Consider the following 17,889-nt stretch of genomic DNA (forward strand, 5'->3'; position numbering starts at 1 on the left):
GATTCCAAATGAAGGACCCCATCCCTAGGTTAACTCAATAATAAGACAGGAGTCAGGGGGAAAGTGTGTTAGTTTTAGTGGGGGAGCATGCTTCCTAATTGTATAAAGTAAAATGAACAACCTAGAAAATGACAGTATGTGTTCAACGTATCATTTTTCTCAGTAGACAAACTTCAGAGGACAGAAAGCACCTCCTCCTTGCCCACTACTGTATTACCAGCTGTTAGCAAAATGCAGTAAAGATCTGTTGATTGATTGGTTCATTGACTGATCGCTGGGGGATATAATGAGTACTTCCACCTTTGAAACAATCTTAGTTTGGAGAGGAAAGTATGTCTATCTTTTGTTATGTAAATATAACAGCAAGCAAAGTAAATAAGATGGGCCGGAATCAATTCTTAGGTAATCGGGAACAGACTCTGCCATGGGGATGGTTTACATTTTACTCCAAAAGCAAAATTTTGCATTTAGTGTAAGAAATAGTGGTAAAACACCGAGCTTTTGCTTTCTACCAATAGTGTAAACATTACTCTAACATGTAGTCTCTGGAAATAATTTAGTTAACTCTTATTTTTATACGCATGTTCTGTTCTGGAGACTTGATGCAGAAATACTGATGGAAAGTTTTTTCTCTAAGTGACAGTTTGTTTACAGAAATCCCTTGAAATCTTGATGTTATTGAAAAGTCTGAAATAAATGTTGCCTCGAAATTGCCTGTTACAGAACAGCTCCACACCTCCCAGAGCAGTTCCCCACTTCGTTAGTAAATCACCTAAAACCCATGAAGGTCATGGAGACTGCTCCCTCTGTGAAATGAAATATTTATGTTCCAATCCCCCAAACATATTGCGGATCGTTTTGGTGTTTTAAGTTGAGGGTACGTAGTAAATTATTCCAAAATTATGGAGGCCAAATGTCATTCCCTCCAGAAGTTTGTGTAATATCTATTTATCTGTGGGCAGATGACTGCTCAGGATAATCAGACGCAGACTTTGTCAAGTTTAGTCTAAGTAAACACAGCTGAACATAAGCAAGTTGGACTATAAGGGTTTTTTGAGCTTTGCCAACAGCATATGACCTTGGAGAATGCTGCTTTTTTTTTTTTTTTAGTACAGTCTGCTTTCAATGGAAAAGAAGAATTCTTTTTGTTTCAAATTAACAAGTGATGATTAGAAGCTTGTTATGTTCTAATTTTTAGATGCAAGACAAATGAACATCATGCACATACCCAACAAAAAGCTGCCTTCCTGAGGGAGTTATTCCCCCCTTAAGGAGCTGAATTTAAACCGCGAGAGTGGAAGCCAATTAAATGGAGTTTCTTTCTAAAAGAAAACGTTTCTTTGTTGTTGTTTATTTGTATTTTGGTTTTTGTCTCTGTGCCATTTCAACAGATTAAAATTGTGTCTCCAGATATGCCACTAGAAAATGGACTTTACTGACTTATCCGTTCTTTAAGAAGCATGTGTCCTCAATAGGAAAGAAACTTTGCATTGTCATTAACGTTCGGTCTTCAGTGGAAATCCTCATTAACCGCGTTATGCTTTTCACAAGTCCTTTTTTTCTTTCTTTTTTTTTTTAAAAAATACATGTTTCTTTTCACTTACCTAATACGTTCTTCTTTTAGCCTAGTATGGAATCCGATGTTACTTTTTTTTAAGGGCACTTTGTGGTTAAAATAAAGTTCCTATTAAATGTTTCATGGCAAAAGGTGGACTTTAAGTGCGAACTTTGGTAAAAGGTGGATTAGTGGAGATTTGCCTTGAAACTTCTAGCTTTTCAGTGTTCTCTGACAGGCAGGGAGCCAGCTACATGCTCTGCTCTCTCTGTTCCTTCGCTTAAGGAAACTATTTCTTTCCTTTTCACCCTTCGGGTGTACATTTCCTTCTGAGAGCAAATGCAGTATGGATAAAGGGTGTGACTAATAAAGTTTTTAAAATAATTCATCTTTCAAGACTTTGGTATTTGACACTTTTTTTAATCACACGCTGGATAGTATTAGCCAGCATATGGGAAGATATTTAGATCTATGTGCTAAAGCATTATTCGTGTAAGACCCATCCATATTTATTTATTTGTATACCTCTTTTACCTATATGCCGATCGAGTTCCATGTTACGATGACTACTTTGAGGAGATAATATCACAATGTTTTAAATATGTTGCTACGTAATGCGGCCACGCTGCGTCCTCTTCTTGTTCAGGGCGGCGTCCTGCATCCCTGAGCACATCAGCGTCCACATTCGAAGGCCCTCAAAGCACTTCCTACTCTCAGCATGTCACCGTCAGACTCCCGACGGCCCGTGCCCTCCAAGCTGAAACGTGCTCTCCCTCCGTCCTTCCGGACTCAGAGAATCCCCACCCACCCAGTCACGGGAGGCAGCCCCAGAGGCGGTAGAGGCTCCTGCCTCGTGCTCCCAGACCCCACCCACCCTTCAGCAAGGCTGCCCCCGAGCGAGCGTCCCCACTGCTGCGTCCTCCACCCCCACTCCTCACTTGTCTGAGTTCCTGCCGCGGTCTCACCTTCCACTAAGGCAAGGGGGATCGTTCTGAAATCCAGGTCCAATCGTGTCACTGTTACACATCCTTTCAGGATGGAGTTCACCTTCCTCCTCCTGGCACCCAAACCCAGGAACCCCTCAGCACCCGGCCTTTGCTGATCTCTCACCTGCCCCTTCGCACGCCTCATTCGTTTCAGCTGCACAGAAAGATTTGACACAGGGGTCAGGTGCCGGCATCGCCTTGCCCTTTCATACAGCTGCCCCTTCACCTGGAACATTGCTCCCCACCTTTGCCTCAGTGGCCGCCGCTCATCTTTACCTTGGCCGGTCGCTTTCCCGTCTTTACTGTGTCCTGGTGCTCAGATGGTGATGGCGCTGGCTGGGCGCAGGCGTGAATGGAGGAGGGTGCATGCTGGACGCACTTGCCCGTGGCCTCATCTCTGCCGCCCCAGAGGATGCCATCTCACTCAGAGCCCCACTCAGGGCCCCCGGAGCACTAGTCACACGGAGCTCTTGTCATTACTCAGTGAGTTGCTTGGGGTGAGACCCATCTGTAATTCGTACAGTATGTCCCCTGCATACGAACCTTCAAGTCGCGAGCTTTCAAAGATGCGAACATGTGTTCACGTGTCCGGTCACGTGAGTTAGTTGTCACGTGCGTGCATCCTCTGCAAGTGGTCGTGCTTTTGTGTACTTCACTTACAGGACTGTGTAGACCACAGTAGTGCAGTAACTTTATTTCAAGCCCAGGTTGGCTGGAAGCAGGTGTAAAAGCAGCGGTGATGTAGCCGGTACTGCTAAGATGTAGCGGCGGCGATGTAGCCGGTGCTGCTGAGGTGTAGCGGCGGCGATGTAGCCGGTGCTGCTGAGGTGTAGCGGCGGCGATGTAGCCGGTGCTGCTGAGGTGTAGCGGCGGCAGTGTAGCTGGCGTCTCTTGTTGCTGACGATCTGCTTCAGCTCTACCATCTCCCACCTGCTCTCCCTCCTCCAGTCGGTAAGTCTTCTGTCCTGTTCACTCGATGCCAGCCCCTGCATGCCAGCTGTTGTACTGGACTACTGTCCTTTTCAAGGGACTGTACTGTAAGATGAAAAGTGTTTTATTTGTTTGATTTTTATGTGTTATTTGTGTGAAAAGTATTATAGACCTATTACAGCACAGTACTGTAGAGCCGCCTGTGTTAGTTGGGTACCTAGGCTAACTGCGTTGGACTTAACAAACGTGCTCTCGGAACAGAACTGTTTTGTAGGTAGGGGACTTACTGTATTTCTAAGGTCACAGTGCCTGACATGTAGAGTGCATTCAGTAAATGTTTGCTGAACCAACCAATGAACCTGTAGAGCGGTGAATGAAGACACCATGGAGAAGAGCCCATTCTATTGCACTCAAGATTAAAAGATTGGGCTTCTAGTACTAGCCCTGTGGTTTACTAAGTTTAGCCTCGGACCTGTCAGTCAGCTTTTCTGAGTCTCAGTTGTAAAATGGGGAAAATGATACAAGTGTGCACAAAAAGGAAATGAGATTAATGCACATTTATGACTTGCGAAATGCTTGATAAATACTGTTGTCACCACTGTGAATTGTGATAAGTTGACCTGGACCTTAATTATGCCCCCAAAAGGGGGGGGGAGGGTAAAATGCTGTGTACAAAGTGTAATTTTCCATTTGATACTCAAAAAAATTTGGTTTTTACTTGGATAAGTTCAGCTTCATTGTAGTGTTGTTACCCATTCTCTATGAAAGCACCAGGCATCCAAAGATGGCACAAAAATTCCAAGGGAAATTGAGTATCTCTCGCATTCTGCTGTGCAGTGGGAAGAATTTTTAATAAATGTTGGTCTCCTTGTAAGATGTCGGGAGTACTGAAATAACCCATATATTCTTACTCCAATTGAAGGATACCAAGTACAGCTGTTTAGGATAAAGCAGTGATACAATTAAGGTCTTTTAGGTAATGTATGTTTTAAGTAGTTATTTTTTCCCTTGTGGAATTGTATCAGTCAGTGAGCTCTTCATAGAGCTTTTTACAAAGATTAGAGACCTGTCTTTTAAGAACTGGGCATTTCCAAAGCTGTTTCCCCAGATGCAAATGCCATATTCTATCTTGAGTAAAGATCTTCACAATTTAAAACTTTCTCCGAGCAATTAAGAATAAACACGCTAGCATACCTATATGATTGCGTGGATAACACATGCAAGCTGCCAGGCCAAGAACAGCTACGTGCGCCAACCGCAAAAATGAGCAGCAAAAGACCGGTTGCTGACCTAATCCTGGAATTTGCCGTGTGTATGCTCATTCTTACTCTCATCGAAGACTCCATTCTGATGTTTTGCGTATTGTGGCTACTAAGCAACTTAAGTGACCTTCTCCAAGCCGTTGCAACACTGAAGTCTCCACAATATGCAGTCTTGCCCTTTGGGGAATTTTCCACACTGGAGTGTCAGAGACATAACATGCCTGCCCGTGACCCAGGGGAGACAATTCAAATGAAAAAACTATTTTGAATTGTTGTGTTATTCATTATCTGTTCCATTTCAGGGTAAATCTTCAACATTGCCTCCTAGTTTGCTGCCACTACAAAGAGTTTGCAATTGTGGAATAATTATAGCTGCTCTTTATTGAGGATGCCTGGCTGCCTGGTGGTTTGCAGTGATTATTACTAATTTCTGCAACAGTCTTCATCATTCCGTATTTTGTGTCTATTTTACAGATGAGAAAAAAAATGAGACACAGAGATATTAACCGACTTTCCCCAGACCACATGCTAATAAGCAGCAGTGCTGGGATTCAGACCCTGAGCTCTCTGGTTCCAGATCTGCTCTCTTCCATTGCAAGTTACTGTGGGAGGGGGAAAGTGTGATTAAGTGAACGTCACCCTTCCCAGTTCACACTGATTAGCAGTGAACAGGTGCACTCAATTTCTCAACTCAAGATAAACCAAAAAAAGGCACTAATCCCATTAAAAGCAGCTGTAGGAATTTGAGTAACTAATTGGGTTATTCTCTTTCTCTGTCTTAATGACTGCTAACATTAGCATGGAATTTCCATTTGAATAATTTTTCAATTAATCATAAACTGGGACTCCCATTTCTCAAGCAGCCTTTTGACAGATGCTTTCAACACTTGCCCCACACAACTCCCATTACCTCCTTTTTTTTCCTCCAGTATAAAAATAATCATCTTTTTTTCATTTCTGGGCCCACTTTCTGCTTTTCCTAGCCCTGCTAATTATTTTTATGATGATGACGATTACTCGTGAATAATTAATTCAGTGCATTTTCATCATTACACATCCTTCGTTTCTTTATGCTTCTCCAGGGGGTCCTATAAATCAGGACAAATACAGATTCCTTTGCCTTTCACTTTGAAAGAAAGGATTTTTGTGCATCCTTTTGTCCAAGTAAGAATCTATTATCTATTATCCAATAAGCTATCTAATAAAATAACTTTTATTTTTTAATTTTTTAAATTAATCTAATGATTTTATTATTTTTTCTAAGAAGATCATTCCATTTTTAAAATTGAAGTATAGTTGATTTACAGTATTTATGTTAGTTTCAGGTGCACAGCATAGCGAGTCAGTATTTGTACAGATTGCACTCTGTTAAAAGTTATTACAAGATAATGGCCACATCCCCTGAGCGGTACAATAGACCCTTGTTGCTCATCTGTTTTATACACAGCAGTTTCCCCTGCCCCTCCCTCTCCCCACTGGTAGCCACTAGTTTGTTCTCTCTGTCTGGGAGTCTGCTTCTGTCTTGCTGTACACATTTGTTTGTTTTATTTTGTAGATTCCACATATAAGTGATATCATTCAGTATTTGTCTCCTAAAGTAGGCTGAAAATCAGTGGGATAATATATCCAGTTACTTAGAGTTTGGAAAATAAGAGAAATATATTTCCTAAAAAGCCCGACCGACTAACTCTTATTCCCATCTTGTGCTGAGGGCTGTGTGATTAATGCTGCCCGAGGCCTGAATGGAACAATGGCTCACTTCTTCCTGCGTGTTTGTAACGTCCTGTGTTCAGCTCCCATTGTGGTGGCCTGGGAAGGATGGTTTCTCCTCCTTTGTTCAATAGATGCTTTTAGCTCCCCTGGCTTTGGACCCATGTGCAAACCGTATGCGTAATGAGTGGCTCACTCCTGCTGGCTTTAACTGGGTGTGCGTCTAACAGGACAGACCTCTAAAACAACAGAGGATACAGTGAGCATCGCCGTGGAACATCTGTAGTTTCAGGAGCCTTCCCAGTTCTTTAGTTTTTGTGAGTAACTGTTCTGCCCCTTTTGCGTTCCCCTTCTGAGTGTGGAGAGTCACCACTAGGGAGGGGAGAAACCACATGCCTGCGAGAGCTTGGGAATCTTGCAAGGAATTACGATTTTCCTGGCTGTCATTACCCAAAGAAGGGGCAATTTTTTGTGCTTTCATGATGAAAGTATGTAGTTTGTTTACCCTGGAGTGTGAGAGCCAGGCTCTTTTGTGTAGTCCTTTGATTCAAAGCAATGACTATGATCTTCTGCACAGTGCGTATTCATCACCTAGTTCTGGTTCTCTAGAGAGAATTTAATATTTAAATCACTTGTGAGTATATATAGTGCATCCCATCACCAAACCCAAAAGTGTGACTAAGTGGATCTGGTTGGTCCTACGAATGTAATTTTTGATTCTTTCCTCTGTTTTTCCACAGCTTTCTGCTTTTCCCTGTCTCTCTTTTGTTTATTTCAAAATTAGTTTACACAACTGATTGTTAAAATATATTTCTCTCTATAGTCATCAGAAAGTATGTGAAAGGGTAGAAGATATCAGGAATTGCAGAGGATTGCTTTTAGTCCAAAAATAATATTGGGTTCATTGTCCGTTTCTCTAAATCAGTCATTTTTAATGATTAAAACAAATATGTTTTCTCTTTTATTTCTGGGTGTCTTATTTACTTTTAAAACAGGCTGTGACATTTACAGGGCATTACCTATGGCAACTGCTTGGCATTTAAATATATTTAAGTCATGTGAACATGCCATTCCTCTGCATTTAAATTTCCATGAAATGGCTTTACAAGAACTTTTCTGTGTGCTGTACTCATGCTTCTTTCTGGTAGTCATCAAGCTCTGTTATTTTTTTTTTATCTAAGACCCTAAGAGTGTTTGCGCTCTTCCTTTGCGGTTCCTTTGCTTCACGCTGAAGTGCTGTATTTTTACTATCTTGTGATAGAGACACCCCTGCTGAAGATTGCATTGCTTAAGGCTGTAGCGTGGAGCCTATGTGTCGAATTTGGGTCATCGGTGGCGGGTGGTGGTCCCAGCACAGGAGGGACCCACGTGCTCTGCAGGAAGAAGGGGCTCAGCTCACTCTCCAGCAGACACGGCCGAGGGTCGTCCCTAGTTCTCAGCCTGTCCCTGGGCCTCTGGGTGGCTTCCAGGTGATGGTCACTAGCACTTTGATCCTCTTCAGCCCTTTGGTCCCAGATGCTCTGCCATTTCTGCTCTTGTTCAAAAGCAAAGCCACCAGCAGGCCTAGACAGGACCCTGTCACTGCTCAGTTCAGCATGCTGACCACTGAGCTCTACTGTAGTGATTTTGGTCCTGGGGGTGACCACGCTGTTTGCATGGTGGTTCTGTTCCCCATCCCTGTTCCTCTTTAGAGATCATATAGCTCCAGGTACCTCTCAGGGCTGCTTTAAAAATAACCAAAAACGGTGTATAAACCTCATCACAATGTATAACAACACCATGCTCTGTTCTTCCTGAGGCAGGCCTGAACAAAGTATTCTTCTAAGGGCAGCAGAAACTAAGTTTACTTGAGTTTATAAAAGCTTTTTATCCTACCCTAGGAAGAAAAAAAAAATCCACATTAGGTTGAATAATTACTTTTTGATGACCCCCATCTGGATTACTATTTCCCAAAGGAAAATTTAAAAAAATATAAGACTCCCAAAAATAAAAGTCCCCACCATGACAGCAATATAGAGCTGGGCCTACGTGTTTATTTTCAAAACAGAAAACACAGATCTTATAACAGGCTGTTATTACCATAGCTGCTCCAGTTAGAAGAGAATGAGGGTGATTTGATTATTCTGAAGTATTGTGTAATATATTACAATGAAAATCTTGGGTCCCTTTATCCTCAAGTTTGTATTTGTAATGACTCTCCCTGAACTATATACATCACAGCATAGCAAAAACTGTAATACCTGGGGAAAGTAATGCAAGTAAACTTTTGTTACACCATCCCCCCCCCAAAAAAGGCATATTTTAAGTGGTATTATATTCATGTTTAAGCAAAAATAGACAAAAGCATTTTGAACCTAGAGTCACCCATTTCTGAACGGCATTTTCCTAATACAAATGTTATATCTGCTACTGATACGAAGGTAGAATCAGGAACTTGGTTCATTAAACGCAGCCCCGACGGATCCTACTGAGCCATAGGACCCTCGGCACCCCCAAGGGACCTGGGGTGGCCCCCTCAGCGGGTAAAGGTCGACCGACATGCTTAACTTCCCTCAGGGAGTCGTGATGCCAAAGCCCTTCCTGTGCACCAGGCTCTGTTCCACAAGCTTTACACTGGGCACCTCATTTAATCCTCACTGCAAGCTCGGGAAGGAGGGGTTACTCTTATCCCCATTTTATAGGTGAACCTGAGATGCGATGCACATAAATGACTCACCCGACGCCCTGTTTCTAGTGAAACCGCCAGCTATTTTCTTATGGTCCTAAGATACATCCTGTGCCTTAGAGAAATTATTGTACAAAAAGGTGGGTTTGATCTATGAAATGTTTTTGTTTTCTCCCCAAATAGATCAACTTGTTAGGTGAAAGCAACTTATCCCCTACTCTCTTCTAGAAATTTCTTGTATCCTACATTTAGGTGATAGCAGGGAAATAGGATCTATATGCCACTGGAATTTAATGAATGGTTTGGGGTGTCGATTCCTAGTGACTATCTGGTCTTCTCTGGTCAGATCGGGTCATCAGAAGACCTCTAGACTAGGGACACTCGGACCCATAGCCACGGCCCAGGCCCGCAAGGCCTTCTTCCTCATCTTTACGCCTCTCCCTGCTTTTCAGCTTCTCCCACCTTCAACAACATCAACAAAAATCTTCCCAATTTTCATTTGAAAGTCCTTCCCCACCCTAGTTTAGACTTCAAATGACTGTTTCTGAAATTAAAAGCAGAAAATCACAGAACCTTTAAATGTAGAAATGTGTGAACATAGAACACTGACATGCCAAGTATAATTTTAACATTTTAAGTGTATTAGGAGCATCAAAATGTATCTGAAATGTAGGAGAAAGACTGGTAATACTGTTCATCTTATGTCTAAAATATGCTTCTTTTCTATTAATAAGTACAGCAGACGAACTGTGAGTAGAGAACTGTCACTTGCACCTCTTCTGGAAGATCCAAGGGGTTGGCGAACGTCACCTCTCTTGTTGTGTCATTTCTGGTGTTAATGCATTCAGACAGGTTTAACAGCAAGATCTCCTAGTCTGAAGTGTCATTTCTGGTAATTTAAGGAATTTGAAAAGCATGGCCATAATGTGAGCCAACTCAAAGATACACTTCAGTTCATATATCAAAGCAAAAGTACTTTTTGATTTTTCAGAGATACTGAAGAGCTTGAAAATACATGGATGGAGCCAGACTTTCCAGCCAGTTTCTAGATGATAGCAAATGCACATTTTTCCATTTAAAAGGCCTTTTTTTGCTGAAGAAAGTCGTATTAGTACGTTGTAACCTAACACTGTTCAGCTACATATTTATTAAACATTAACCTCCTAGACCTGTGGTGTGGCAGCTGTTATGTAGCCCTTGTGCTATTGCAGAACTTAGAGGATGAGTGTCAGTGTTGGGACACTGGGACAGAATTAAAGTTCAGCTGAGAATCAGAGTAAGACCACCCTGTTTTCAGAACTAGTAGCCCAACTTGCACGTGGAAGGGAACACTTTTATAACCAACTCGCGCCCCTTGCAGCGCACGGGCACACACGGAAGTTACTCGGGTATAGTTAGGAAGTCATTTTCTGAGACTTTGGCTAGAAACCTAGCTTTCATGGATGAAACATCTGGGGTGACATCTCCAATATTCCCCTTGAGAAAATGAAGTAACAAAATCCATTAGACACTTCAAGTTAGTAGATATTCTTTAATGTGGCTCCAGTGTTCTTTGTCTTGGCATGTTGTGTACTCTGGCACAAAGTAGCATCAGAAAAGCCATTTTGTCTTTGAAGATGATAGATTCTGCACAATTAATGCATTAATCTGTGCTCATGGGCTTTGGCCAGAGTTAAAATATTTCATCCTTACATAATGGTTTTCATATTAAATCTCTGAACAACACTATTTTTTCTGATGAACTAACATTCAGCTCCATATTCTAGATGTAAAAAATACAGTGAGAGGAGAGGTTAATTTTTAGAAATGTTTACAAGGATTTATATAGTTCTTGGTATACATGCTTAAGCTTTCTTCTAAGTGTTCTGGAAAACATGAAGTCCTCATAACCTGAGTCTAGTGTGATTAGCCCTGCTTTCCAGGTGTGAAAGTCGGAGCACAGAGTAACTTAGCATTGAGGACCTTTAATTAGTGGAAAAGATGGAAAGTGGAGTTGAGACATTCTAATTGGGTGGTACTCCGCTTATTTGAAAAGTTACGTTCAAATTACAGATCCCACCTCCTGTGCCTTTAGTCCTCCAGTCCAGACTGATGAGGTCAGAATAACTGTGCGTTTTACCAGAACAAAGGTTCAGCTGGGAATTAATAAGGAGCCACCGGCCTCAAGTTCTTTTCCTCCGCATAATCAGAAAAGCCGTAGGACAGCTATGTAGCTCCCTAAATGATAGGGAGCCCATCGACACTTAGAGGTTTAGCCACGGTCATGGGTGCTCCCGGAACAATAAAGATGTTCTGCTGTTGTTAATGGAACTATAACCTATCCTGAAAGCTTTGAGGTGTCAGCTACCCCAGTCTTCACTATTGGTCCAGAAGAGAGGGGTGTGGTTTCTAATTTTTTATTTTCTGGGAGGAGATCGAGAGGAGGACGCATTGACAGAAAGGCAGCTGACGGTGGGGACCCTGCAGATCCAGGACATCTGGGCACTATTAGCTATAGTGAGAGGCCAGCCCACGTGAGAGGTGGCAGGAAGGAAAAGAATCTTTCTCCAGATGGTGGAAGTCATGGCTGGAGGAAACACTGGCTTAATTTTTGGAAAAGATTTTCTTTAAACTCTGAAATAATTTTGGAAGCCACTCATTCTTTAAGGCCTCAGGATAAATAATTTAACTAGTATATTGCAAAGGAAAAAGAAATACCAGCTCCATCCATGAAGATGAGGCGGGTTTCATTTTATAATTTTCACTATTCCGAAGGGCTCCACTAATCCTTCCATGAGCGATAGCCTTGATATTCACCAAGTTTTGGTGCAATCTCTTCCTGTCATGCTGAAGCTTTAACGTGTAATTCACCTTCAGTCCATGGCACTGGAAAAAGCAGTTTAATCATCAACAGATAAGTGTTACAGGTTGTTGGGTAGGTTTTTATCCTTCCTTTTTGAGCAAAATCACTTGGGATGATTTATCTTTACTTATTCAAAAGCTCTAACTACCCCAAAGAGAGGATGACCACAGACATTTCCCCTAAAGTGATGCAGCAACGGCTGTCTAGCAGTTACTTAGCAGCAATTCAGTCCTGGTGATGCAAGAGTGATTTTAGGGGTGTCACATCTATTAAAATGTCTAATTTAAAGTCTGAGGATGAGCTCAGCGGAGCTTTAGATTTCCTATTCTGTGATTTGGACTGATTTTTTGATGTTACAGATTAAATAATAAGGAGGGAAAAAAGTCATTTTTTTGTATCTCTATGGTCTAGAATACTAGCAAAAGGTACAGAAAAGGTGTTTAATGGGCTTTCTGTGTAAACAATGCATTAGACCTTGCCATGGTCTTTGAAGGTGGCTTTATCAACTGAGATTGCTTAAATGATGAAATGCTAGTAATTGTTGTTTTAAAGATAACCCCTTCTTGTAACATTCGAGACTCTCAAAATTCAAGTTTAAACCGGGCGAAGCTGGATTTTGAATTCTTTCAAGCCGTTTCTTTTTCACAGGAGAAAATACAAGAAACAAAAAAAGAAAACAAAACAAAAAACATTGCCACATCAGGGGAAGCCAAATGATAGATTATTATCTCGTTTGTTAACAAAAGGGTAAGGAAGATGTAGAAGTTCAGTGAAAAAGCAAGTTCTAAAACGCATACAGAGACTTCCCTGGTGGTCCAGTGGTTAAGACTTTGCCTTGCAATGCAGGGGATGCGGGTTCGATCCCTGGTGGCGGAGCTAAGATCCCACAGGCCTTGCGGCCAAAAAAACCAAAACATAAAACAGAAGCAATATTGTAACAAATTCAATAAAGACTTTAAAAATGGCCCACATCAAGGGCTTCCCTGGTGGCGCAGTGGTTGAGGGTCCGCCTGCCGATGCAGGGGACATGGGTTCGTGCCCCGGTCCGGGAAGATCCCACGTGCCGCGGAGCGGCTGGGCCCGTGAGCCATGGCCGCTGAGCCTGCGCATCCGGAGCCTGTGCTCCGCAACAGGAGAGGCCACAACAGTGAGAGACCCGCGTACCACACACACACACAAAAATGGTCCACATCAAAAAAATCTTAAAACACGTACAAAGTGACTCCTTTTTAAAAAATGTATATAAACTTGCTTTGGGAGTCAGTACATCCAGATATTAATTTGAGTTATCCGTCAGTGCCCTCTATTTTCTCTTTTACACTTTTTCCTGGATTTTCTGCAGCGAACCTGCATGCCTTTCTTATTAGAGAACAACGACAAATGCTATTTTTAAAAGTAAAGAAATGTCCAGCCGCGGTGGAACCAGTCTGTAGGGGTGTGTGAGCCCCGCCCAGATCCAGTGTGTGGGGAAGTAGAGAGAGACGGGGTCGACGCTGTCTGGTGTGAGTTCCTGCAAATCTGGAGCGATCGGTATTTCAGAATATTCAGTGAGGCTTTATATCTACCCGACTCACCAGAGTCTCGTGCTTTATCTCAGTTGTTCCAAGTATGTAAATAGCTCCAGAAACTGGTCTCGTGCGCCAGGGTCTCTTGGGACCCCTGAGACCAGAAACACTAAAGCCTGGCTGTACACATCTGCTGTCTCCAGCAGCCGCTCCCAAACCGACCAAGTGTGAGAAGGCACATTTGTCAAGCGTCTGGAGCTCTCTTTCCATTTTAATTTAGGGAAACATACAGTACATGATTTTTAGATTATGTAATTTAAAATACTTGTTTTATTAATCTTAATTTTATTTACCTTTCAGTGGTGTGAGTAGTATTTTGTGGAACATTTTAAAACAAGACTTACTGATTAAATTTGAAAAAAAATCTCAGTGCAAAAGATTTGGCCATATTTTTTTCTCTTTTTACGACTAGAATTATTACCTCAGGAATATATATCAGAATGAATATTTCTAAACTGCATTTCTCAAACTTGAATGGACACTTTGCCCACAGGGCTTTGTGCTTGCACATCTCGAGTTGCAGTAGAACTGAATTTTCTTTATAATTGTTTCTCTACTTAACTTTATAAGGAAACACATGTCCAAACTGAGGATAGCCCCATTTTAAGTTTCAACATGGTTTGGGTTTTACAGCATCCAAGATTTTCCTAACGACGCATCTCTTTTTTTCATTCCTTTTCTTTTTTGGTCTTAAAACACGCTCTTTTGGCTGGTTCAGTAAGTTGTTCCTGCCAACCAGTTGCTTTTATGATAATTGACAGCGTAGCTGATTTTTGGAACCTTGGGATCTAAAAAGGCATTTTAGCTCAGACGTGGGACCGGCAGAGCCAAGCTACTTGCAGAGTGAGAGAGGCAGCTGAGCTGGCCTCGGACCCGGGTCTGTGCCTGGGCAGTGACGGCGGGCGGGCGTCTGCTCAGACCCCTTCCTGCTCCTGTCACGTCCTCTCTTGAGCTACTGGGCGCCGCTTCTGGAGGGGGCTGGTGAGAGACCTCCTGTCTGCTGAAGTGGCGTCGAGTGGTGGCCCAGAAACCCACCGCTGCTTAAATACTGACGACTGGCCGAAGAGACACAAAATACTTGAACCAGATAAGCGCCGGTGAGTTTATACTTCAAAGGAAAAGAGCACATGAAAAAGAACATTCCACATTTAGCACATTTAATAGAATGAGCGGATTGTAAATTGTCTGAGTCCCCCTCAAACGACCTCCATTCTCTGAAGCCGCTGGGGCGTCTCCCCAGGTTTCATCTCAGCATCAGGAATAGAGAACAGTCTCCCCAGATTGCCAGATGCTTATACTCCTTTGCTTTCCTACAAAAGTACAAATGTTTCAGAGTACAAGGGCCCCTGTCTGCTGTCTCCCTTCTGCTGGTGCTTCTGGGAACCGCTGCTCTGCAGGAGGTGGCTCTCGGATGCACAGAACCCCGGCGACGCGGGCAGCTCGCCAGCAGCAGCAGAAGCACGCCCTTCCAGCACCAGCTGAAGTTTTGTACCGAAACTACCCTCGGCACAGAGATGCCCCCAAAGCAGCGTTTGACCCCCCAGCAGTCAGCTTTTGCTTGTTGGTTTGAAATCTTTGACATCGAACTTCGTTACATGCTGTTTGAACATTTACTACTGATAGAGAAGCAAAGTGTGTCTTCTCTTCATTCCTTTTTATGAAGCCTTTTCTTCTGTTGCTGGGAAAGGAACCTGAATCCATACCAAATGACATTGAACTGAGTGCCCTCTCTGCCTTAGAAATAAATTACAGGATTCATCTTTGCTGCGAGGACATTGTTGACATTCGTGAAACTAATTAAGAATACCCGAACGGGGATCGGGGTCTCTGTGTTTACACTTCAAAGGTATTTTCATAGGCACCAAACTGTAAAACACATACACCCCAAGAGTAAGCAGAGTTTTATAATTTCACGGTTGGCCGTAGTAAGCTTGTTTCTTGGTGGCAGGATCCTGGTAGGCAGCCATGGGGGCTGCTGCTTGTGGCGTCTGGCTGGCCGCGGGGATGCAGAACACCCTAGTTCACACTTCACCTTAAACCAGCTCTCGTGGACCTTCCCAGGGACCTACGTGTCTTCCTTCCACCTACAGAGTCGGCAGCCACGGGCTTCCTTCCTGTTGTCTGCACTCTGTTGCCCATCCAGGTGGGGAATCGGATGCTGGTCCCCTGTGTACATGCAAGACAGCTTCGTTCGTAAGCCAGAGCATCAGTTACATGGTCTTTTCTGAATTATGTTTTGTTATTTCCCTAATGTTATTTAACCTTCATGGAACTTATTCTGCTTTTGCCAAGTCTTTCCATTGGATAAATATCTCCATAACCTATTGCTTCACTTTGGCAACAGAATTGTTGCAATTTGTGGGCAAAATTGAGCAAAGGCCTAACTCGTTTTTTTTTTCTCTCTGTAAAATGTCCAATGTTGTTAGCTTTTCTTGTCCTAAACAAAGGCACTGACTTACTCTCTGTTCTGGTAGTGCCTTGTATCTGTCATTATTGAGCAGAGATTTGCAGTTAATAGCACCAAACGGAGAAAGACTTGACAGACAGCAGAGACACTGATGCTGGATAAGCCAAGACACAAAGTGCTTGGAGTTGTGCCCACATGTAGGACGTGATCTGTAAGCAAGGGTTACGAGGGTCCTGTGAATTCAAAGTTGTCATTCTTTTCCTTCTGTTTACATAAGCAATATTATAATTCCAAAATTATCAAGCAGCAGAGGTGTAGCTAACCATCCACGCCTACCTCGTAGGGGCCGAAAGATCCAGAGGCTAGCAGGGCTCCGGAGGGGGACCAACTACGCAGGAATCCAGTTATTTTTCCAAAGATCCCTAAAACGAAAGGAGACCAAAGGGACTAACGTTTATTGTTCCATTTGGGGCCAGACACACTTCATCTCACTTACTTTTCGTGACAACCTTGCCGTTTATTCACTACGCGCTTTTGTTGTGTTTGCTTGTCTTCTTTTTCGGCAGGGTAGGTAGGGTGGCCCTGAGTGAAAGGCTGTGCAAAGAGCTCAAGGTGACCGTTACTATCTCCCGGTCTACACTGCCTGGCCTGACTCAGGATGTGTTAACAGCTTTCCCTGACTCTTTTCATCCATCGAGGGCATCAAGGTTTAGCTGCCTTGTCGACACGGTCACGTCCCTGGGAAATGTCGCCCTGCTGGGACTATATCATGATCGTGTTCCTGATCTCCCCCCCAGGTCTCTCCGAGTTCCACGACTCTCTGGGAGCCCAGGGCTGGAGATGAGGCTGCACCGCGGCAAACTAGCTTTGAGCACTGCCAGGGAGTTAGGGGAGGAGAACAAAGGGAGGGAACTGAGGGCAGGAAAAGCCAGCTTTCCAGAGGCCGTGGAGCCCAGAGACGCTGTGAGCAAACTCCCTGTCCCCATGCTTCCTGTGTGGGGTGCAGGGCTTCGTTCTGTAGGTTCTCAATGGTGTTTGTCGCTGATGGTGGTGGTGCTGGTGGCGGAGGTTTAACCGCTGTATTTCTGGCATCTCTAAGGCTGCTGGGAGCTCCAGCCCCACTCTGTGTTCTAACCTCCCGTGCCATGCCGCTGCCCCCCTTTACCCTCTGGAATCTTTCCCTCCAGCATGTCTATTTTTGTGTTCCTGATACCTTGCTCTTTTGGCCAGAGGAGCTCCCCCAGAGAGGGTTAATCCGGATCAAGAACCCATTTCGTCTTCCTTTATAAGGTGTGGTTTTGATAGACATTCGTGCTCCGAGTGAAGCAGCAAGCCTGGCTCTCATGTCCTGCGGGATGAGGGGTCCGTGTGGAGCTCACAGACCAGTGCCTGCTTATTCCAATCCGCCAGGAGTCCTGCGTTGCTGTCAGCACTGGGTCTGTTATTCATCGGCTAACTCGCCAGAGGGGACTACCTGCCAGTCCTGTTTCTGAGATGAAGGTTTGATTTCCATGAGATCATAGACTGCCGAGCCACAGGCACCCTGAAGATCACCTAGGAGCTCCTTTATTTTATAGTTCAGGAGACTGTACCCCAGACCTCATGCAGCATCACAATCTGCCCAAAGGCACACGGCCGGCGAGTAGTGGGGTGAGACCAGAACCTGCCCCGGAACGGTCAGCACTCTCTCCCTGTGCCATCGCCCTTCTCACCAAAATGCCCAATCAGTGTCTCAGAACAAACTGACCGCAGATGTTTGTATGTTTATGAGAGCCACTTTTTATTCTGTATTACCTGTTCTCATCTTATTCCTGCTTCTTTGCAAAGAGATTTTTTTCACACCTTCTTCGTAAAAAAAAAAAAAGTGTAATCAATTTTCAACATGTTTCCTGACGAACTTTCATTACTCGTAATTAATGATGAAAGGCCTGAGATTCAAAAAGATAGCAGAAAAGAAAAGTAATCAA

At 43.4% G+C, this 17,889-nt stretch overlaps 1 protein-coding gene across 5 annotated transcripts in view; it reads left to right on the plus strand.

The window, feature by feature from the left end:
- Window positions 1-17,889, plus strand: part of MKX (mohawk homeobox) — a 62,943-nt gene that overhangs the window by 42,383 nt on the left and 2,671 nt on the right. The window contains exon 6 of one of the 5 annotated variants that reach the window (XM_027122045.1): window positions 1,199-1,392. The exons of the other annotated variants lie outside the window; for them this stretch is intronic. Within the exon in view, the coding sequence (XP_026977846.1) occupies window positions 1,199-1,251 (53 nt within the window). The 3' untranslated portion in view covers window positions 1,252-1,392. Of the gene's footprint in view, window positions 1-1,198; window positions 1,393-17,889 lie in introns of those variants that run through there. 5 annotated transcript variants of the gene reach the window in all.

The sequence above is a fragment of the Aethalodelphis obliquidens genome, unplaced genomic scaffold, assembly GCF_003676395.1.
Source record: "Aethalodelphis obliquidens isolate GAN/ISIS:26980383/991018 unplaced genomic scaffold, ASM367639v1 scaffold23, whole genome shotgun sequence".
NCBI classification, from domain to species: Eukaryota; Metazoa; Chordata; class Mammalia; order Artiodactyla; family Delphinidae; genus Aethalodelphis; species Aethalodelphis obliquidens.